Source organism: Perna viridis, chromosome 14 (assembly GCF_037379345.1).
Source record: "Perna viridis isolate PV_CMFRI_1.1 ecotype Kerala chromosome 14, ASM3737934v1, whole genome shotgun sequence".
NCBI classification, from domain to species: Eukaryota; Metazoa; Mollusca; class Bivalvia; order Mytilida; family Mytilidae; genus Perna; species Perna viridis.
The window spans coordinates 7,377,915-7,401,912 of NC_142458.1; the positions used below are offsets into that span (position 1 = coordinate 7,377,915).

Below are 23,998 nucleotides of genomic sequence, written 5' to 3' on the forward strand. Positions count from 1 at the left end.
AATGATTGATAGCATATAATGCAACTAAGCATAATTTGACATTTCACAAATCGACATGTTTCATGTCACAAAACTTCAGAGTACGAACAATTGTCAATTTTTACGTGGTTTATTACATTGTCAAATGAAGAATGACAAAGGACAATTTGTCTGCTATTTCAAATAAAGTTTAAAACTAGTAAGAATATTTTGATGATTTACAAGTCTCGAAAAGCGCATTACGAACTGAGAAGCTGCAAATGAAGAATTTCAAAGTTGCATATACAGATTTTCAATGTACAAAATGGAAAGTTTCACTCTTACAAGTTACAAATTGACAATTTACAAATCAAGAAGTTACAAATTAACAATTTATGGATTAGGAATTTTGACTCTGTTGGCTTTCCATATTTGTTTTGTTGGACTTATTATTTTTTTTTTCACTAGAGATTAACCTGCCTTAGCTACTATTAGAATTCAACAAAAATCTGTCTTAAGGGTCAGTTATTGTAAGAATCAGGTGAAATTGAGAAAATAAGAAACATGCATGTCAAAACCACCACCCCCCTCCACCCCCCTCAACCCCCAATCTGACAATATAATTTCACACAAATATGCTTTCTCTATTTGAAAAGACCATTATTTGATCTCTGCATCACTGGATTTGCTCACAAATTTTAGAAAAATGATGTTTTTGACAGATTTATATGCCCTTGAAATGTTAATTTTCAGTGCATTTCATTGAAATTATAACTCAATTTACACACATGATATGGCTATGCACATTTTTCAGAGGGGAGTCATTTTTCCACATTTTTTCTACAATAAAATGTATAATTTATTGCTTTACTGCAACCTGCTTGAGACCTGCATGGTCTCTTATTTCAAGAAGATGTTAGGTATACACAGGGTATGTAATATAAAGTCCCTGGTACACAGTAGTAGAAAATATTTATGGGTATGTATTACTTGCAGACAAAGTCAGAGCAATGACTTGTTTGTTGGAAATCTGAATAAATTTGCCTGGATTAGAAACATTCCTTTCTGTCAGTTTGGTAGCGCATTAAAGGTCCAGTGTCAGTACCAAAAAAATTGTGATATTAATAAATTTCTAAAACTATTTTAACTGTTTGTGACATGATCAAGTTTTATTTGTTGGAAATCTGAATAAATTTGTCTAGATTAGAAACATTCCTTTCTGTCAGTTATTTGCTAATACATGTATTATCATGAAAGTTAAGGATATTCTCGAGAGTTACTACTTTTTAAGTTTTTAATGCTGTTGCTCAGCTTAGTGTCAAAGCAGGTTCAACATGATTGATCAAATGTTCAAGTCCTGAAATGCATAAAATATTTAATGTTAGATATTAAACTGCAATCAATCAATCAATCAATATTTACTTTCAGCTTACTATGAATACACCTCAAGAGAAGGTCAGGTTGCGACAATCACATGTATGCCAGAACATGAAGAGTCCTACCTTTACCCAGATTACGTACCTCCACTTCCTGTCTACATCATTATCGACAATGTGACATATACATATGAGCCTCACTATGGATGTCTACACAACTTGACTTATGGGGTCAAGGACATGTGTGACAACAAGACGAATTGTACATTTGATGTGACAAACGCTAACGTAGCTAGTCAGTGTGGGACGGAAGGTGAAGCTGATCTATGGATTCGATGGCATTGTGTCAGTAAGTAATGACAAAAATTAGAGATGTGGTATGATTGCCAATGAGATAGTCATCCACCAAATCCCAAGCAAGAAAAACCTCTACAGGTCGCTACATGGTCTTTAATGATAGGCAAAAACCAATACCTCAAAGCAAGCTGCAAAATGCCCCAAAACAAATGATGTGAAATCATCCATAAAAAATTAAAATCAACATAACCTATGCAAAAGATGAAAAACGAATAACAATCAACATAAATAACAGCGAAAAACACTGAACTTCAGTTACCTGGTTTGGGACAGGCACATGAAGTATGTGATGGACTTAGACATTTTTGTGAGCACTCAAACTACCCTAACATTAACACCATCCTTTTTAATTGAAGATAAATATATTTCGATATCCTGTTCCCATTATATATTTGGTCGCACTATGCATCACTGTACTGCTAGGACAAAAGCATGGAATAATGCACATTTTGGATGAAATTCGAAATATAAAGGCAGGATCCATTTTTTTCCTAAACTAAAAATGTGTTGCAGTCTATAAAGAAAAAAATAAAAAGGCAGGATCTATCTTTGTCTGATTGTCTGAATAGTTTCATTTTTAGATTTAAAAAAATGCAGGACTTAAGGTGGAAGATCTAGGGTAAGGGACACAATTCTTACAAATAATTGGAACGTTTGTATTCACCATTTTACATCAAATTCATGTAAGCATCAAAGTAACTTTGACTGATTTCATTCTGTTTCAAAAGAAAGGTTGAAACAAATTGCTGAAAATGAATATGATATCAATGTTTTCAAGAGTTATGTCCCTTACCTTAGGTTTACATCTTTAAGAGCTTAAAAAGTTAGTATTTTTTTTTTGTGAGTTTGTTTACAAATTATTTCTACTTATGTTGTGTTTCTGTTCATTGTTCTGGTATAATTCCCCACTCATTAGAGCTATATTGCAGTAACATTGTCTGTCTGTCTGTCCATCCATTACACTTTTCTGTAACATTCTGTTCTCAGTCAGCTTCTAATGGAAGGAATGCTTAAATATTTGGTGTATTGCTCTTGTATGATGACTACTGCCTTGTCCACCCTTTCCAGATTTCTTGCTTGTCTCCTTCCTGTTTACTATTGTCTCCTTTCTGTTTACTATAAATGGTTGGATGGAGATATTCTCAGCACAACACAGCATGCAGTATTTTGTTTATGTTTACTTCAGGGGATGCAGGCTGGACAACTTGGAACAATTGGCATGAGTGTACCCGAGAATGTGGTGGGGGCTACCGTACACGTTACCGCAACTGTAGTAACCCAACATGGAATTATTTTGGCAGTGATCGAGACTGTCAGGACAGTGTTCCATATGAGACAGAAAGATGTAACACCCATCATTGTAACTGTAAGTAAAGCTGTTGTGACAAGCTGTAAGTAAAACTATAGTGATAAGCTGTAAGTAAAACTATTGTGATTAGTTGTAAGTAAAACTGGAATGATAAGTTGTAATTAAAACTGTAATATAAGATGTAAGTAAAACTGTAGTGAGAAGTTGTAATTAAAACTGTAGTATAAGATGTAAGTAAAACTGTAGTGAGAAGTTGTAAGTAAAACTGTAGTGAGAAGTTGTAAGTAAAACTGTAGTGATTAACTATGTATTATAATATGACGTCCTTGAAAGGCTTTTAGACCGCAACTGATTGCTGTATGATCAGCACGCGACATATTGGGCATGGCTTGTGTGTGCGTAAAATTACTGCCCACCTAAATCATGAAAACAAGCACATGTAACATTCTGATGTGTATCAGCTGTTTTCATTCATTTCAGTAGCGTGAATGAACAATCAAATTCATATTTAATAAAACTATTAAATGTTATGATTTAGAAAAGTTTTATTATATTCCATAAAAATCACTTACACACATACATGGTAGCATTCTCCATTTGCCACATGCGCCATCATGTATGAAAGCAAACAATAACAATCGTCGGTGAATGAAACATTGTACCTGTCCATGTGTGAACTCTGTGACCTTGTAATGCAAAACGACTTTTGCCATGTCAAACATCGTTCTTTTTAATTTGCCCTTTCCTTCATTATATAAAATACAAAGCAAAGTTTCACTAGCGACAATTTCAACTTACATTGCGTAAAGTGTACAGCCAAATATGGACAGATATGGCGTGTCTAAGGTTACAGTAATAGGTCACGAAAATGTAAAAAAAAGTAATCGTAATTGCCCTGTTAGAATCAAAATAAATCATGGAAACTCCATTTTATCATTGTTTTACCATGGGCTGACCAATCTATTGTAATTAACTGTAAATAAAACTATTATGATTACATAAGAATTGAGCTGTAGTGATAAACTGTAAGTAAAACTGTAGTGGTTAGCTTTAATTAAAGGTATAGTGATTAACTGTAAGTAAAAGTAATGATAACTGATAGTATAATTATAGTGATTAAATATTAATAAAACTATAATGATTAACTGTAAGTAAAACTATGGTGGTATACTGTAAGTAAAATTTTTATGATTTGCTGTAATTAAAAGTGTAATGATAAGCTGAAAGTAAAACTATAATTTGTGTAATTTTGAATAAACTGCTGTGATACATGTAGTAATTTAAAGTAAATTGTAGTGATTGTAAAAGTTGGTAAAGCTGTAATGATAAGCATGAATGGAGCTGTTTTAAAACTATCAAACAATTCTTCATTTACAGTTGAAGGAAGAACATGCCGCAATGATTACTTCTCTCCCGAATGCCACATCCACCACACTAATGGCACTCTAGATGTCACCCTCGCCAACTGGACTCACGGCTGTGCTTGGGACTATAACACAGATGACTACTGGTTCTTTAAATCAACTGATCGTTGGATTGATGGAATATCATGGGTTGACTCCCTTTGTCATAACCATTATGACTGTGATGTCCTAATTAACGACAGTTTGTCCTGGTGTTACGAAAGCAATGATTATGATGTGGAATTTACATACACGGAGTACTATAGATGTTCATGGGGGTGGTACGAGAATGAATGGTTTTCTAATGAGTGTTCACGACCTAAAGTCACGACATACACAAACAGATATGTATCATTTTGTGGTGCCATGTACTGGGATTTCAAGTGTATTAGTAAGTATTCAGTAGAAATTTGTTTATAATCCCTACCAGTGCACCTGCATTGTGGCTTTCAGAAATTTTCAAGAATCTTCTCATCTGCAACTACTGAACCAAATTGAGACAAAATTGCAATGAATGTTCTGTAGGGTACCTTGGGATTTCAAGTGTATTGGAAAGTGCACTCAATAATCTATATGATTATGACCTATGACCTTAGGAAGTGATCTGCTGTGCAAAAAGGGAAGTTTTAGATTTAGAACATCTGATACTACAGACAAAGTTAGGCATACCAAATTTGGCACATGGGTGTATCATCATGAAACAATGAGTCACATATAATAATGACTTGTATATGACCTTATTCCTCGTCTTCAAAGTCAAAGTTACAGGTTTTTTAACATGGATTTGTGTTTAGACCATAACTTACTTGTTCTTCAACATAGGCATATCTTATATGGCACGTGTGTATTACATGTCCCATGTGACTACGTTTTGCATACCAGTACATTCATGACCTTATGCCTTGACCTCAAGGTCAAAGTAATAGGTTTTTTAACATGTATTTGTGTTTGGGCCATTACTTCTTAATTCTTTGACATAGACATACAATATTTGGTATATTGTTGTTATGTACATTCATGACCGTTATATGTCCTTAACCTATGCCTCAAGATCGAAATCAGAAATTTTTTAGCATAGATTTGTATAGGCATATAAATCCCTACCGGTGCAACTAGTTATTTCTTTAAGAGGGTTAATAAGAATTATAGGAATCATTAAAATCACTCTGTCTGTCTGATTGCCAAGGAGATAGTCATCCACCAAATGCAAAGAAACGAGCACTAAATTTTTTACAGGTCACCATATATGGTCTTCAATGAAGGTCAAAACATGCCTTTACCAGAACTATGTTTTAGAGAAGTTAGTATGGTATAGTCACTAAGATACCACTTTTATTTATTTAAAAGTACCTGTCTAAACAGATAGCACCATTGATTTATTGGCAAAGATGAGTTTTTTCATATTTTGTGAATTAATTCAAGTTTTACCATTACAGTTCATTTTTTTTCTGCTGTTATGAATTTAAAGTAAATTTTGGTTTACAGTGCTTTCTTCTCCTAGAAACACTTGTACAGCATATAGAAATTTTCAATATAAATGATTGGTACTTTTTATATTCTTCTGATGATAGATTTTAGCTTAGTGTAATGAATCATGCACTAATTTAAGTAAAGTTTGATCTCTCATTTGCTTTATTGATATTGCACAGCTTGTGAGTTTTTTTTCATGTATCCACTTTAAGGCATGGCTACAAGAAATTCCCAATAATTCCATAGATTCATGTGGGCATGAAAAAAAGGGGAAAAAATGCCAATGCAAAATGATCCTCTAGCTCCTTTCAAAATTAAGGTATGTACTTTAAATTTATTACTTTATGACTTTACATTATAGTTCCACAGTGGGTGCAATGGTCACAGTGGACAGACTGTTCCCAGACGTGTGGTCGTGGGTACCAGACAAGAACTCGGCAATGTCAGTCTGACACAGAATCAGATACAGAAGATGGCTATATCAACCGTTGTGGACAGAAAAGTGATGAAACTCACACTCTTGAAACGAGGGAGTGTCTGTTACTAGGCAACCATAGATACTGTACTTGTATGTGTATGGCATTCATTCTAGTTGTAGTAACTTTTAATGTTAATGAAAATATTTAGTGAAAGCTTCCCACACTTTTTGGCCAAGTTGCACTTGTGCAAATCACCTTATAGAATGGTGAAAGTCAGTCAGGTGGGCAGGCAGTCAGTGAAAATATTTTCGCAACATTTTTTACAGCAACTATAAATCACAACTGCTAGATACTTGGTACACAACTTCAATTTCAGGTCTGTTGCTTTCCTACTTCCTGTTTACAGCAACCAGGCCTTTTTTGTCTTTGACTCATGTTTTAGCTTACCTGGCCTTAATGCCTTGTGAGCTATTTTCATCATTTTGGGTCTGTCATCCAAAACAAAAAACAAATTTTTTGTCATTTTTTCACATGTATACACAACTTCAAAAATCTTTCTCTATAAAACCATATGACAAAATTTAATGAAAGTTGACATAATTGTATCTTAGGGTATCCTCCACATTCTGATTGTTTAAATATTTTTCATTGGTTGGAAAAAATGGCCGTTGTTACTAAACAAAGAACATAGGGGTAAATTTGCTTTCTTTGCTATTTTTATCCTTAAATAAAGAAGAATAATGAAGATGAACAAAATATATCAGATAACATGATATTCTGAGTTGACCGGCAGTATGGAAATTTTTCCAGCCATGAATTGTAACTGATACATGTATGGAGAATTAAATGATATATGGCAACATTGTGCATCCCCATTTTGATTTTCTTTATCACAGCAAATATGGACTTAGGGGAACTATGATATAGGAATGCTATCGGAAATTTTAAAGTTTCTTTTTATAAATTTGTAGATTGTGAGAATAAGACCTATAGTTACATGGACCTGTACAATGTTTCCCTGGGAGCTATGAACGACACTGAAGAAGGTGGGTATAGTTCTCTCAAAACAAAAATCAAAATTAAAATGATGGTATGGCACGACAAGGAAATGTTTTCATGGGTAGGCCAAACCGCAAAATTTGGTTCCCAACAAAAAGGAGATTTCCATTGAAGTGTATGCTGAAAAACTCAAAACCACAAATTTAAGAATCCATGAATTTGTGTTTCTTCCCAAATCCATGAAAATTGGTAATACCATGTTCCACCCACTGCATGATTCTTATCTTGAGTGCAACTTAAGTGCTCAAAAGTATGTTTCTCAATGAATTTGATAGTTCTTATCAATGATTGCTACAGTCTCTTGGACAAGTTTAAAAGTCAGTGATGATCACAACAGATTTGGACATGAATATATTCGACTAGCTTTTAGTATATAGTGGAAATGGTCAAGTAAATTGAAGTAGTTCTGATTGATTATCATCTCCCTTTATCAAAAATGTCAGTATTTATATATATCATTTTGTTTAACTCCAGGAAATGCCTACATTATGGAAAGTCCTATAGACGTAGTGACTTGTTGTGGATTGATAGCCAATTGGACATTCTATGCTATCAACCCAGGGACCCTGAAGTTTGTCGTCTGGAGAAGTTCAGGATACCCGCCTGGATACAGAGAGGTCGTAGGGGTCAACTCTGTCAATGTTTCAGGTAATTAGTACTACTTAAACATTGAAATTTTTTCGACTTGTTTTTTGTTTGTTATATTTTTATTCATCATTGTCACGAACTATGACCAAAGGAAAATCAAGGAAGCCATTATCCAGATAATTTTTTTCTGCTTTTTAGCAGAATGCAGCTAATTGAAATCTTTTTTTTTACTGTTTATTTATTTCTAATTTTACCAATTTTCACTTTTTTTTATTACCTTATAAAATCATTCCTGCATTATTCAAATAATAATGCACAGACCAATTTCTTCTGGAAGGGGGCCTGAGATTTTATGTTGAGTTGAAAAAAATTTTGTGCATGGGCAAAATTTATGTATTTTTTGTTAGCAACTGCCTGAGGTTAAAAAAAAATTATTTAAAAATCTACATTGTAATATTTAAGAATTGGCACTTCGCGCAATAAACAATATGCACATGGAAAATTTATGTTATTTTTCAATAGACAAAATTTTTATCATAGCCAATTCTTATAAATTAATTTTAAAACATATTTTATTTCTTTAAACATAGAGAAGTAGCTCTGAATTTAACTGAATAGGGGCGTGTCAATACTTTTTTTATGCATTGAGGTATAACAAAAGTATTTTATTCAGATTAGAGTATTTATCTCAAATTAATTTATTGTATCATATTTTTTTCTGTCCGTGGCCGAGTGAAATTGCTCTAATTGGAATGGAACGAATTTTTTTTACTTCTAAACAAGTATGGGCACAGACTGGCATTGCCCAATGGGCAAGTATGGACGCAGACTGGTATTGCCCGAAGAGCAAATTTGGACATATATACGATTTGTCTTGAACGTGTTTGCATTGTCTAGAAAACTTCTCCATTTATTGATATCAATAATTGAATTATGCACATGTTGATAAATATCCATTAAGGTGTGTTACTGAACATCTAAATGGGGAACAAAGTCCACTATGGATTGCCATAAGACAAGTCATATACATATTAAAATGCTTCTTCCTTGAAGGTGTACTTGCGTGGATGTGTTGAACTTGCTATGTCATGTTAAGGATTGTCCATTTTACTTTATGCAGGTTAGCTTGATGAAATTATGGACTCTCAGTTTCTTTAGATTAACAGAAACCTACAGTGTGGTATCTGTCAGTTACATGAATGGCCTTTATTTCAAAGTGGTAGGGGCCATAAACTCAAAATCTAATAAGAGAATTTCTTTAGTAGTTAATAAAATCATATCAAAATTTCATAACAATTGATCAACCATAACTATAAAGTCATTGCACAAAAACTAAGTGAATATGGACGACACAGACGCCGCCAACAGTGAAGCGCTGTCAGCACTATACCAATATACAATGTTTTGGGGCGACACTATTATATTAAATATATATAGGCTAATTCTGAGTTTGGGAATGCTCCATTTTTAATTCCATAAAAAGCCTGCCAATTATTCTTCCTTAGGACCAATTTGTTAGTGTGTGATTTGCTAAGAATTTACATCTATAAGGTCTTTGTTTTTACATTAGTCCTAGTTAAACAGTTCTCTAGCAAAAGAGAATAAAACTGCATAATGGAAAAAAGTTCTCACTTACAGTCATGTACTCAACAGATAACATTCAAAATTTTTGTGAAACGAAATTACAATACTGGTATATGAAGGACTTTAAGACAAAATCCATCGATACTGGCTCACAGTTAACACTTTAAAATCAATATTTCAACTAAATCTTGTATCAAACAATTTTAATCAACTTCTAAATAGTTATATACATTAGTAGCCTGAAAAATGTTTCCTTGGACAAAAACTGTATACTATAGTACTTGTTTTGAAGCTGTATAAAATATATCCAGAGGTCACAATTTAATTAAACTAAGTTATTTCTACGTGTGTAGTATTAATGTCTTGATACTAAACAAAACCTTCATCCTTTCAACAGAAAAGCGATTCGTCCATATAGGGTAAGCGTCCTCTGCTTTTCTAGAAACACCCGCCGAGTTGCTCATAAAAAGTCAAGTCCGGGGTAGACAAACGAGGGAAGGAAAACTGACCCGTTGAATAAATTAGTTTTCAATGTGCTGATGGATACACCATAACAATCAACAAATGCTGTAGGCTGTACAATATAAGCATAAATTATGAATTGGATCACTAGGTTACGGATCGACATTAAATCAGCTGGTAATGCATTTAATGAATTGAATGAATGAACGTGGTCACACGACTACTATAATTTCCCTGAATACACCATGACCCACATTCACAGGTATGACTATGCTCAGGAACTGTGTAAACGCTTTAATGCTTTACACTGCACGTGAGAGAACCCAAATGATAACCAAGGGGGTTAAGAAACCCCTCAGTCCATCATGAATTACTAAAACCACATATGAGTGCAAATTGGGTCTAAAAGTATTGAGTATATATGTTAGCACGAAAACAAAAATTAAACCAAGTACAAGAATAGTCAGCTGATGGTCAGCGTCTCTCATATTATGCAAATGATTTGCTAAAACTGTGTTACGAAAGATTTTTGGGAATTTTTTTAGTGGTTTATATTCACAAAGACAGTCGAATTATCATTGCAATTATCTGCTAGAAGCAATGATGTCCTAGCTTTATAATGCACAAAATGAAGAGTGTAACGGATATACAGAAAGTGCTATCGTTTTCAACTTTATTGTTATAGTGTTATTTAATAATCCCCAGCACCCCTCAGTATAAAAATGATAGGTGCCTTATAAAGAAAAACATTAGTAAGAGATAACATCCAGCCAAAGAAACCAACAAAAAAAAGAGCATAAAAAAACAATACAATAAGCATGTAGAAACAAAAGTAAATGAACAATCATGAATACCCTGCAACAGGGAGCATAGATTAGGTGCACCAGTTTGGTAAATGTCCAATACTTTTCCAGAAATATTTGCCCAGTTTCTCTTGAAATATCATGTATGATGTAGATAACAGGGTAAAACTTAGTAACCCCATAACAAATAGGTGTTTATTTGTTTAAGAAGTTAAGATGTCTAATCAGGAAAAATTACCCCAACACGAAATGCAAAATAGTTTTTGAACAAGAAAATGATTTTAAATACCTTCCTACCCTATTTTTTTCATCCAATGAAATTTCAAAACAGACACATTTTTTTCTTGGCCCGTATCAGACAATCAAATATGGATGTGCAACATAACTATGGTTTTGATGTCATGTGTTCCAAAATTTCTAGTTTCTGTCAAAGTGGAAATATACACAGAAAAATCGGTCCTGGTTATATTATTGGTCGTTTCATCTAAATTAAAGGGTAACCAAGGGAACCAAGATTCTAGCGAAAATCAAAAGAATGTAATCCAGTGACAAAAACAGACATGGAAAACAGACATACACAACAAAAGTAACAATAGTAAATGAGCAACTTGGACTCCACTAAAAAACTGGGAACATGGACCAGGTGCACAGGAAAATATCAATGTGTGTGTGTGTGTGTGTGTGTGTGTGTGTGTGTGTGTGAAGCTTTGCCACCCCCTTTTTTTACCATGATGTGGCAGGGAATCAATTAATGACCTTTTTTTAATATCTTGTTTCCTTTTTGAATACGAAGGATATTAAGGTCAACAGAGTACTCCTTATTAAATAATTAAGATTTTTTCATAACAATTTGTAAGAAAAGTAAAAGTTTGGAGTCTGATATGTTTTCACATCATATTCTTTCAGCAAGTGACCTCAACAAAATCATTACCTACACCCCACCTAATGATGAAAGAATATCCATCATAGCTGGGGATTTCATTGGTTGGTAAGTAAAGAAGTTTGATTGAATAATACAAAAGTAAGTATAGTCAAACCTGTCTTTAAATAGCGATCACCTGTATTCAGCAAAAACCTCTCTCAAAAGGCTGTGATTAAAATATCCCTATGTAATGCATTCTATTTCAAATTTTTCTGTAAATACATATTATATAATCTGAAGTAACCAAGATTTTTGCTTTCCTTTGGCAGGTCACGTCAGACAGGTTTCACTGCATATAAAATATGTTGTAGGTTTTTAAGTTGTCCTTTAAGAACTTTGATCTAATTTTTTCAACTTTTGACGTTTTGTGAAAGCCACTATTTTGGCATAATTATTAGGTTGTTGAATCACAAATCAGAACTTGCTTGCTGTGTCAAGTGTTAACTTAGGGTTGAGTATAGATTCCCCTTCAGTAACCAATGACATGGCCAATCAAAAATCTGAATTTTTTTTCAGGTATGATTATGGTTCTAACATACTGACATACTACTGGTGTAATGCATCAGCCAATGCCTCCAATCCATTCCACCGAGATCTTCGTCCTGTTTACTGTCCAACAGACACATACAAGATAACGACAGAGGAAATGTTTGACGGTGATGTTGTTAACTGGAATGGAACAAAGGAAATTATGTATGAACAGGTTTACACAATACAATGGACAACAGTTGACAGTATGTACTTCATGTTATATATTAAACCCCTACGCAATGAGTGGTTGGTAAATTGGAATCTTGTCCATCTGTCCTTCCTTCAGTCCATCATAATTTTTTCACAATATCTCGGCTCCTCCAAATGGATGGACGGAGTACAAGTTTTGTGTGTGGCTTCATATATTGAGAACATATAGGGATATGTTTTAAGATATTTTGGGTGCTGTCCTACCTGTATCTCATGGGACTTTGCCATCTTTTACTACATGGAATAAAAGAGAACATTTTTGTCACAAAAAATCTCAGCTCCCGATGGAATAATTTATTTCAAATTTGGTGTGTGGCTTCATATTGATGTGGCATATGTTTGAAATGAGGTTGGTTGTAGGATTATGTTACCAAACTATTATACTACCCCACAATTTTGTATTGACAAACTTTACAGAAGTTATGGGACTTTGTTGAATTTATATATATTACACTGTAGGAACACTTTGTGAATGCAAGCGGCAACTCCTCTGAAACTTTTAAACAGATTTATTAAAATTTTGTAGGGTTGATAGTCGCTATATGCAAATTATCATATTGCCCTGCAATTTACAGTTATAAGGCTTTTGCCCTCTAACATTTTTTATGTGGGGGAATTTTGTTAAAACTTGAAATTTCTGACTGACCATTGAAGGCCTGTAAATTAGCTGAACTAGGATAATGTAACTTTTACAAATTTCCTGCTCCAACTGTCTTCTGTATTTAGAATCAATCTGTGGTTTTTTTTTTTTTTTTTTTTTTTTTTTTTTTTTTGTCTCACTTATTGGGACATGGAAATGCCCGGCATCTGTCTGTCTTGGTTTCCCGCACCTTTTTTGTAATGATCCTACCAAATAAGTTTGTTTTTGGTATGTAGCTTTATTATGAAGAGATGCAGAAAATTTCAGTGAATTTAAAATTTGAAATATATCTTTTTACACAGGTGACATTCAAACACTGTTCTTTTATTTATGATATTTACTCCTACTATTGTACTATTACAATGTTGTTGCATATGACATACATGTATGAGCCTTAACCAATTATTGTTATTGTATTTGAGCCGATAAAATTGTCTATTGTCTTTATTTCTTTATATTTGTCAAACAGTGTTACAATATTTCTATTTATAGACACACTTCCATACTTCAACCTATCACGCTATGAGAAGACGATTCCAGATCATGTTGAGATAGATTTCAGCATCATGGATATGTATTTCAATGACTCAGATTATGCCGATTTCTTTGTTGATATACAGCCAGAATATGACCTGGATCTCTACTTCTACTACGATACTTGGGCAAGTGAGTATTGTTGATTAAGACCAGGATCTCTACTTCTGCTACAACACTTTGGCAAGTGAGTATTGTTGATTAAGACCAGGATCTCTACTTCTGCTACAACACTTTGGCAAGTGAGTATTGTTGATTAAGACCAGGATCTCTACTTCTGCTACAATACTTCAGAAAGTGAGTATTGTTGATTATGACCTGGATCTCTTCTTCTGCTACAATACTTTGGCAAGTGGGTATTGTCTACTTCTGCAACTGTATTTTGGCAAGAGAGTTATTGATGTTTATGACCAGGATCTCTACTTCTGCTACAACACTTCGGCAAGTAGGTATTGTCTACTTCTGCAACTGTATTTGGGCCAAAGGGTGTTGTTGATTATGACCTGGATCTCTACCTCTGCTACAATACTTCAGAAAGTGAGTATTGATGTTTATGACCAGGATTTCTACTTCTGCTACAACACTTTGGCAAGTAGGTATTGTCTACTTCTGCAACTGTATTTGGGCCAAAGGGTGTTGTTGATTATGACCTGGATCTCTACCTCTGCTACAATACTTCAGAAAGTGAGTATTGATGTTTATGACCAGGATCTCTACTTCTGCTACAACACTTTGGCAAGTAGGTATTGTCTACTTCTGCAACTGTATTTGGGCCAAAGGGTGTTGTTGATTATGACCTGGATCTCTACCTCTGCTACAACACTTGGGCAAGTGAGTATTGTTGGTTATGACCAGGATCTCTACTTCTGCTACAACACTTGGGCAAGTGAGTATTGTTGGTTATGACCAGGATCTCTACTTCTGTTACAACACTTGGGCAAGTGAGTATTGTTGATTATTATAGTGGTAACCATGGTAACATTTGGTTTCACTTGTAGAATCCATCCATGTGAAGGACTATCTCCTCCATGTCATTGGAACCAGGAACCATTATCATCACTATATTATGTGGGCTGAAGATAGCTGTTATAATAGAGTAACAGGAACTGTTACCATAACAACATTCAATGGGGTAAGCAACAAAGACTGATAGAAATCAGTGTTATTAAGGGTAATGCTTTATGAACATACTATAAATGTATTAATTTTTGCTATTTTTTGCAGTGAACTAAAAATCGTGAAAAATGGTACCCACAAAATTGATTTTTAACACTATATAATACTAATCATATGTTAAAACCACAAAAATTGATACCGCAAACATTTTCATTGTACAAAATCTGTATAAATTAATACATTTACAGTACTACATATCAATACATCATAATAGAGTCATGGCAACTGTTACCATAACAATATTCAATGTGGTAGGAAAAAGATATTTAAATGTGATAGTTTAATGAACATGCTGTATTTATATTGTTCTATGTATAATGGTGACATCTGGAAATTCGATGGTAGAAAACAGAGTTAGTGATCAGCAAAATTCTTCAAATCCTTAAAAATTAATATTCTAATGTAGTTTATGTTTCCACAATTGCTATATAATAAATTCAGATATGAATGTATTTATTGATTTTTTTGCCCTTCTGGTCTTAAATGTAATTTAAAGTCCCCTACTAGGGACTTTCAGGATTGCACTCCATCTGTCAGTCTGACAAATCAATTTCCCACACTTTTCAGCTTATGTGGCCAAATTTTTAAGGCCATGTGAGGAATTGCCATAACTTGGCATCCATTGTCTGTCATTGTAGTCTTTGTCATTAACAATTTTTCAGAACTCTTTTCCTCTGAAACTACTAGACCAATCATAACCAAACTTGGTGTGATAGATAGATTTTATTTTAAGTGCAGCTTGGTATATATAAGCATAACGTCACATTCATACAGAGTCATGACACTTAATATATTTTTGTTTTTTTACCAACCAGCCTTTAGTGGCTTGTGATGCACTATCATTTTATTACAGTTATAACACATAAATTTGAGATCTTAGGGTATTCTGTATAGAATTCATTTGGAGATTTTTGATCTGTTGAAAAATGTGGCCACTGTTACTAAAAAAAGAAAATAGGGGTCTGACAAAAGTTTTTTTTTGCATTTATCTCCAAAATCATTTGGTTTAGCCAAATTTTGATGGGGTTAAAGCGTTTAGCATGATGAGATCGATCTGTCGTCAAATTTTGTTTTATTTCTGTTAAGCCATGTGGGAGTTATTGCCCTTTGTTGACATTTTTTTTTGCTCTTTTTAATCTGTTTCCTTTAAAAAAATGTGATTTTTTGACATTACTTGACCAATTGGAACCAAACTATATATGAATGTTTCTTAAGGTATTCCGCATAGAACTGATATGGGTATTTTTTATATTTTGAAAAACATGACTGCCTTCGCTAAAAAAAGGACAAAGAGGTCAGACAAATTTATTTGCATATTTCTCCTTGACTCCAATTTTCAGCCAATATTTTGAAAACTATGATGCACATAAAATGACTCAGATGCCTGTAAAAAAATGATAAATCTTAAATGTTTTCCAGCCAACAGCTCATAAACCACTCGTAGAATTTTGTTGAAATTTTTCAGGAAGATTTTGTATCATATGTGAATGTGAATGTGCATGAAGAAATTAAAGTTTTACCTGATGCTTGTAAAGAGAGATTATCCAACTTAAGAATTTGCAGTGTTAAAACCTAGTTCCTCATTAGTGCAACTCCTCCTTATGTAACCGCTAAAAGGATTTTGATAAAATTTTATAGAAAGTTTGGTCATCATTGAGAATAATTATTTTGTTATTCCTCTTAAAGACACATGTGTAATTCAACTTAATGGTTTAACAGTTCATTTGAACTGGGCAGTTCTTTAATGCTTAAAATGTAAAATCTTGCCTTTTCATTTGCAGCCACCAACTTTCCCAGATTTTAACAAAGTTAAGTATGTAGATGAGAAGCAGACTGGAGCTCTGCACACATTTACTGTAGAAGATCCATCTAGAGGACCAGATCCTATATCTTGTAACTTGACCGGAACACTCCCTGTCACTGAAAATGTCTTTTATCTTCAAGGTATGCATACTATGATCAACACAATCTGCCTCACAAATAATAACATTTAATCCTCTTAGATGTGTTAAAACTCCTTTAGTACTCTTGGTTTTAAATCTGGTGGTTTTTAGTGATCATGGTGAAGATAAGTTGGTACTGGTAATTATGAATCATTAATAAATATATTAACTCTATCAGGGGTGCAGCTAGGTCTGTTTTATTTGTACGCCAAATTACGGCGAGGGGTCTTGGTGGGGGGTTTGCTCAAGGCCCCCAGTGAGTCATTGCATAAAACCTTTATTTCATCTTTAAAATGTGTGTTTTTATTTTTGTTACTTTTTCCGAAAGTACGCAACTGCGTATTTGCATATAGGCAGTTATGCCTCTGTCTATAATGCTATATGTATATAAATTTATATGTTCAATAATGAGTGAAAGTTTAATATCGCAAAATATCAACTTCAGTTATTTAATTTCAGCATCATAACAAACAAGCCTTGACGAGTTCGTTATGATGTTGAAATTAAATAAAGAGAGCTAATATTTTGCAATATTCAACTTTTACTAGTAGATTCCTTTCAAATATTTTGGCGGCTTGACATATGGAGCATCTGCCATGAAGGAAATTCTTGCAATCATTCTTTTGTAATGCCACCAATGACGTAGGGAGAAGTGCTCCGAGCACAAATGCTACAATATCACAAATATTTATCCACGAAGTAGATATAACGAATATATATGTTACATGTTTTACTCTGTATATGTTAAACATTTTTTGTCTAAGGCTTTTATCTTTCCCACTTAACCATTCTTTTATTATGAAAATGATATTTTTATCCAGATTTATTTTCATCATGAAATACGATACTGTCACTGTAATTAAGAATAAATCCAACCCTCAAAGAAAAAAATGAAAAAAGAGCGATCACAAAGTGAACTCAACAGCAACTTGTGTATACATGAAACTAACATCCTTGGTTCAGTTTAGACAAGTTTTTAGTTTAACAAGATTCAAAAAACATTTTAAACTGATATAAAGGAATTTTAAAAAGTGTGTGGTTTAGACATGTTTTTGGATTAATCAGCGTTCAGTTTAGACAGGTTTTTCTGTATTTATCTTATTATTTTTTAAGGTATTAAGTAGCACTCAGGTCAAGAATCATGCGCTTTTGAGATAAAATCCTTATAGATTGTACATGAAATTGTCACCTTGCAAGAGTTATGGTTCTTGATTTGGTTTGATTTGGTTGATTTTAGTGAGTGAAAAGTGTATGATTTTCTCAAAATTACAAATCTGAATATGAAAAGCACAATGGTTATGTAAAAGTATATCATATGTAGATTGAAAAAGCATCATTTGTTTATTGGCTTTTTCTTCATCATAAATCATTTTAATATTGGCACTGTCTGAATTGTATATTGACTAGTACTTAAATCATATTTTGCAGGTCAGACAATCTACTTGCATGAGTCAGCGACACTGAACGCTGAAACTAACCCTGAGTATGAAATATACATATCCTGTACGGATGGTACTGACACAACGCAAGGATTCCTACGACTTGAAATATCTAAAGACCAAACAGACAACGAGGAACCACCAGGTAACTTTAAATACTCATAAGCAAACAGGGGTTTCATTATTTTTTTTTGCAATGCAGGTACCTTTGGTTTTTGTAGGGGGTACTTTTCATAATTTTGTTTAATAAAAATGTATGAAATTTTAAAATTCTGTAGGTACCTTTCATTAGTTTAGAAGGGTAAAAGTACTTGATACCGCCTCTTAATTTTGGGGATTTGATACATCGCATCTACCCCAAAGAACTTGAGACAAAGGATACTACAGACACTGTAAAGTCAGCCTCATATCTTGACCTACACTTAGAAATCGATGGTAAAGAAAAACTATTGACCAAACTTTACAACAAACGTGATGACTTTTCATTCAAAATTATCAACTGTCCTTTCATCTGTGGCAACATCCCTTCAGCACCTGCGTATGGAGTGTTCATATCACAACTCATACGTTATGCCAGAGCTTGCCGAGACTATGCAGACTTTTTGAATCACACTAGAATTCTAACAAATAGGCTTCTGGAACAGGGTTATGTTGCTACAAGATTGAAGTCATCACTACAAAAGTTTTATGGCTGTCATCATGAACTCATTGATCGTTACGGTAATCCATCTGCACCATGAAAACTGATTTATTCAACGGGTTATAGTTTTCCTTTCCTTGTTTGTCTACTCTGGACTTGACTTTTTATGAGCAACTTGGCAGATGTTTCTAGAAAAGTAGAGGATGCTTACCCTACCGGTGCACCTGGCCCATGCTCCCAGTTTTTAGTGGAGTCCGAGTTGCTCATTTGCTTTTGTTACTTTGTATGTTTGATTTCAATTACTCTATGTTCTTTGTTGTGTATGTCTGTTTTCCAAGTCTAGTCTTTGTCCCTGGATTACATTTTTTTGATTACCGCTATAACCTTGGTTCCCTTGATTACTCTTAATGAAAGGCCTGAGGAAATCTAATTACAAACCCTGACTGATTGTTAGGATATACATAGATAGCAGTGACTTTTCATATGTTTTCAGTGAAATTTTAAGTATTCGCACTATGAAATAAATTTGGTAATTTCACTTTCTGACTTTTTTCCTGCCAAAACAAAAACAACACAAACATTTTACCTCCAAGCACAAAATTTTTACTTTAAGTTGAAAATACAATAAATTATGGAAAAAATCTACACGATAAATAGGATAATCAGTTGGTTTTAGTGAATAACCGAAATATAAAACTCAAGACCGCTTGTAGATTTAACTCGCGCATAGAACAAGTTCAACACACTCATTATATCTAGGCATTCTTCAGCACTTGTGATTATTCTCTTTCCAATTAGTTATCCTGTTAGTAATGCAGATGTCAATCAATTTATTTGTTCATCTGGCATTTCACATTTGGTTTTTGGATGATACTTAAACTGGTAGACCTACGGTACAGGACATAACTCTTGAAGTCAGTGATATATTTGTATCATATTCAATTTTACCAAAGCATATCAAGCTTTCATTTGAAAAAGAATAAAATTAGTTCAAGTTACTTTCATTCTTTGAGATTGATGTAAAATGCTGAATACATAAGTTCAAATGATTTGTTAGAGTTGTGTCCCTTACCCTAAGTCTACATTGTACTTTCTGAAAGAACCACTCAACCAAATCTTTTTAGACCTTAACACTGATTTTGACCATAAAATACATTTGTATCAATAGATATTGGTGTATCTACAATTCCCATTCTATGGCTGTTTTATTTTTTAATAAGAAAATATAGAGGGGGGAGGGATTTTGAAATGTGACCATGGAATCAACCTTTCAACCTTCTGTAGTTTAATGGGTGAGAATATATAATTGAGGATCATAGTTGAATAGAAAAAAGGTTAATATTTCGAATGTCAAAATTAGCTAATTGTTTTACAAATTTGAAAAATAAGGCATCTATTGGGGCAATAAATGATACCAAGCCACATTTCAAAAACTTTTTGGGCATAAAAACAACTTTAAATGGCCTAAACTTTGTGTAAATAAAGTGAAATATGAACTAAATCTGTATTTTATGATACTCAGCAACTTTACAAAGTTTGAAAAAGATCCTTTAATATTTTGTAAGAGATCATCTTAAAACCATGTACAGACAGACAGACAGACAAATATCTTTTTGGAGAGTATCATGTAATACCTTGCCCGTTCATGTGTCAGGGTATAAAAACAAGGAAATAGAAGATTGTCAAGACAGGGGTTGCAACAAACAAACTATCAGAATCCTTTTGTGGAAAATATTATGGTCCTTGGCTTAGTTAGGTGACAATGTACACAGCTAATTGTGCCAAATATGATAATCATGTAGTGATTATTCATATGGTAATTATATGGTGTTCCATTCAAATGCTAATCATATGGTGTTTGATTCATATGATAGTCATATGGTGCTCGCTTCAAATGATAATCTTTTGGTGCTGGATTTGTATGGTAATCATATAGTGATAGATTCATATCATAATCATATGGTGCTTAATTTAAATGATACATGTAGTCATTTGGTGCTCGATTCTCATGATATTCATATCGTGCTCACTTCAAATTATAATCATATGGTGCTCGATTCATATGATAATTGTATGGTGCTAGATTCATATGATCATCTCAAGCAGATATGTTAACTATTACCATTTTGCCGTAGTTTCTATAAAATTTGACTGGAAAATATGCTCTACAGATTATGAACCACTCCATAATACCTATGTTAAAATGACACTAAGTTCAGGTTTTATGCGTCATCTTCATAAATTAGGACTAAGTACTATTGGTCTGAAAGAAGCATACAAAGCTCTGCATATATTTGTAAAAAAACATATGATTATTATATGATAATCATGCAATAATCTTATGCCAACTGAAACATATGATTATCATATCATGCAAACCTTATGATTTTCATGTGTAGCACATTTGTTCTGGGCAATATTCTCAGAATCTGTTATTTTTATTTTCAGATTGGATTGTGACGGAATCGATTACAGTGTTAGTTACCGTGACAATCTCTGTGGTGTGGTCCATGGGAATCATGTTTAACATCGTGATCAATGGACTCAATGCTTTTATCTGATAAACTTGACTATTGTTGAAAAAAAATCAATTCATTTTCAAGTGTGCACCTTAAGCATTGAGGTTATTTCAAATGGACAGAAGAAATATAAGTCATTTCTTACAATTTAAGTGTAAGTCTTTGTAAGAATCAGGCGAAATGGGGGAAAAATAGAATCATGCATCTCAAATACCCACAGAACTGAAAATATAATTTCACTGAAGGATGCTTTCTCTATTTGAAAATACCATTTTTTCATCTCTGCATCACTGGATTTTCTCAGAATTTTTTCAATAGAATGTTAGAAAAATAAGGTTTTTGACAGAGTTATCTGCCCTTGAAATGTTAATATTTAGTGCATTTCAATGAAATTATAACTAAATTTATATAGACAATCTTGTCTCTTTTCCTTGCTTCTAATGGTGCAAATTGTCAAAAATTCAACTTTCAAAATGGTGGGTTTTTTCATACCATGTTTCATCCACTTCCTGATTTTTCCCGAGACTGACACTTAATTTTAGTGTCTAACATTTTACTTCTGCCATTTTCTACAAAATGTAACAATTGCTGAATTTTATTGGATATTCATAACTATTGTTTTCATATAATCACCAGTAAATCGTTAACCACATCCCATACTTGAAATCATACCTATACCAACTTGCATAAAGTAAGTGTGTTTACATGATTTGACCACTAATTATAATGTCCCACTAAAATGATTTTTGTGGTCAAATTACACCCCAAACCAGTTTCGTTAAAATGATCTAGAATACCCTAAATTTCAACCCCATTTGTCTTTCCAAATTTTTGTTGTCTCATTTCGTGGAATAGAATAGCCTTTTATATACCTATTTATTATGTTACATGCAACACGCACATTAAAAAATTGATCAATTGAAAGGATTTTTAATTCAAGAGGCTATCATGCATTAACTGATTGAAAACCTTACAGGTTTTACAAAATATGACACACAATTCTATGTTGACCTGTTGTCTTGCCAAAAAAATATCCATAGCAATTTTCAAAATTTGGTAGATATGCTTGAAACGATCAGACCATTGGCAAAATTTGCCTTTAAATTTTTGCTTGCCTTTAAAGAAAAAGAACCATTATACGTTTGCATGCTTGCCTAATTAATACAAGAGAACAAACTTTGCGTGCCTTGAAAGAAAAAGAGCTATACAAATTTTTGCTTTCCTTTAAAGAGACAAACTATGATATAAATTTTTGCTTGCCTATATAAAGAAGTATACAAATCCTTGACTTGTAAAGATTTGTTTTTATTTTTTGTTTTTTTTTTTATCAGTTTCATCAGACTTAGTTATCAGTTTATTATTGTTTCCCAAAATGAAAGTGGATGGCTTTGATGCCATCCTTTCATTTGTTCCTTTAAACTCTTTTCTGAGTGTCTACCAATTATTTCATTTGTTTTTGTCTTTCCTGACTTTTTTCGTCTTCCGCTGTTTGTTTATTGTATATTTATTGGGTTTTTGTTCATGTTTATTGTATATTTATTGGGTTTTTGTTCAATCTGTATTCCATGTACAAGTTTTATCAAATGAAGTTAGTTAGATGCTCAATCTTTTCAATATGTTAATTGAATTTTATTTTCATTTCAGAGAAAATGTAATGGTATTTCTATTTTTGAACTGTATTTTTCAATCATTTCACAATTTTTAGAAAAACTAAAATCTGATTTGAAAAGTACAATATACTTGTACAATTGAATCAATTTCAATCCATTTACATTTAATAAGAAAACATGTGCGGACGTCTATGAAAGAAGTCCCGTAGTATACTAAGCTTAGCATATAAACAAATACCCGACTTGTAAAACATAATACTAGTATGTCACCTTACCTTGTCTTTGTTGCTGTTAATAACTTGTATATAAATAACTGATTGACCTCTTCTACGTCTCGGAGGATGAATAAAGTGTTAATATGTTCAAGTTGTATTTATACTTTTTGTGTGGCTCAGGTGGGAAGCTCGGCCATTCAAAGTTGCCATTGAAACCCTATATTTGTTTGAAATATAAAAAAAAAACAAGAGGCTCTCGAAGAGCCTGAATCGCTTACCTGATAAACCATACTCTATTAACTAAGTAAGTAAAGGTGTCATGCTTTGTTACCTCGTTTGACAAAAAAATTGCTGAAAAAGAGCATTATATTGAAGAATTATGTAAGTTCAAAAGAATACCTAAGGCACTGTAAAATGTTGAAAATGCTTTGAAGTGTTTTTAGAATCTCTAGAAAAAATTTGGGCAGGGGTCCCCCATGCCTGAGGGGGAATTGCCCCAAGTATATGTATTTGCTGAAAAAGAAAATAAAATGAAAAACCACGGCTATCCAAAATTTTCATCATCACCATTCATATCAGAAGACCATGTTTACTCTATAAACCAATTATCGTTGAAATCAAACTGTTTTCTAAAGATGGAATCTGAGCAACTGGTGAAAAATGGCCGCCTAAAAAATAAATTCAATATTGCCCATCATTTCAGAATATCATGTTTATCTTATCTAATGGGTAGCTTTCATTTTCATTATTCTTCTATAGTTGAGAGGAAAAGAGCAAAAAAAAAAAGCATTTTGACACCTATGTTCTATTTATAGTAACAACGGCCGGTTT

General features: G+C 33.1%; 1 protein-coding gene across 2 annotated transcripts in view; it reads left to right on the top strand.

Moving 5' to 3' along the window:
• The window catches only part of LOC148597980 (uncharacterized), a 124,042-nt gene extending 100,724 nt beyond the window's left edge, over nucleotides 1-23,318 (top strand). For both annotated transcript variants that reach the window (XM_088560286.1, XM_088560287.1), the window contains exons 52-64: nucleotides 1,387-1,683; nucleotides 2,878-3,057; nucleotides 4,378-4,794; nucleotides 6,235-6,441; nucleotides 7,264-7,338; nucleotides 7,826-7,999; nucleotides 11,695-11,776; nucleotides 12,227-12,444; nucleotides 13,584-13,757; nucleotides 14,624-14,757; nucleotides 16,583-16,745; nucleotides 18,173-18,328; nucleotides 21,272-23,318. In XM_088560286.1, coding sequence (XP_088416412.1) covers nucleotides 1,387-1,683; nucleotides 2,878-3,057; nucleotides 4,378-4,794; nucleotides 6,235-6,441; nucleotides 7,264-7,338; nucleotides 7,826-7,999; nucleotides 11,695-11,776; nucleotides 12,227-12,444; nucleotides 13,584-13,757; nucleotides 14,624-14,757; nucleotides 16,583-16,745; nucleotides 18,173-18,328; nucleotides 21,272-21,384 — 2,390 coding nt within the window. In that variant the 3' untranslated portion in view covers nucleotides 21,385-23,318. The remainder of the gene's footprint in view (nucleotides 1-1,386; nucleotides 1,684-2,877; nucleotides 3,058-4,377; nucleotides 4,795-6,234; nucleotides 6,442-7,263; nucleotides 7,339-7,825; nucleotides 8,000-11,694; nucleotides 11,777-12,226; nucleotides 12,445-13,583; nucleotides 13,758-14,623; nucleotides 14,758-16,582; nucleotides 16,746-18,172; nucleotides 18,329-21,271) is intronic.
• Nucleotides 23,319-23,998: the final 680 nt, after the last annotated feature.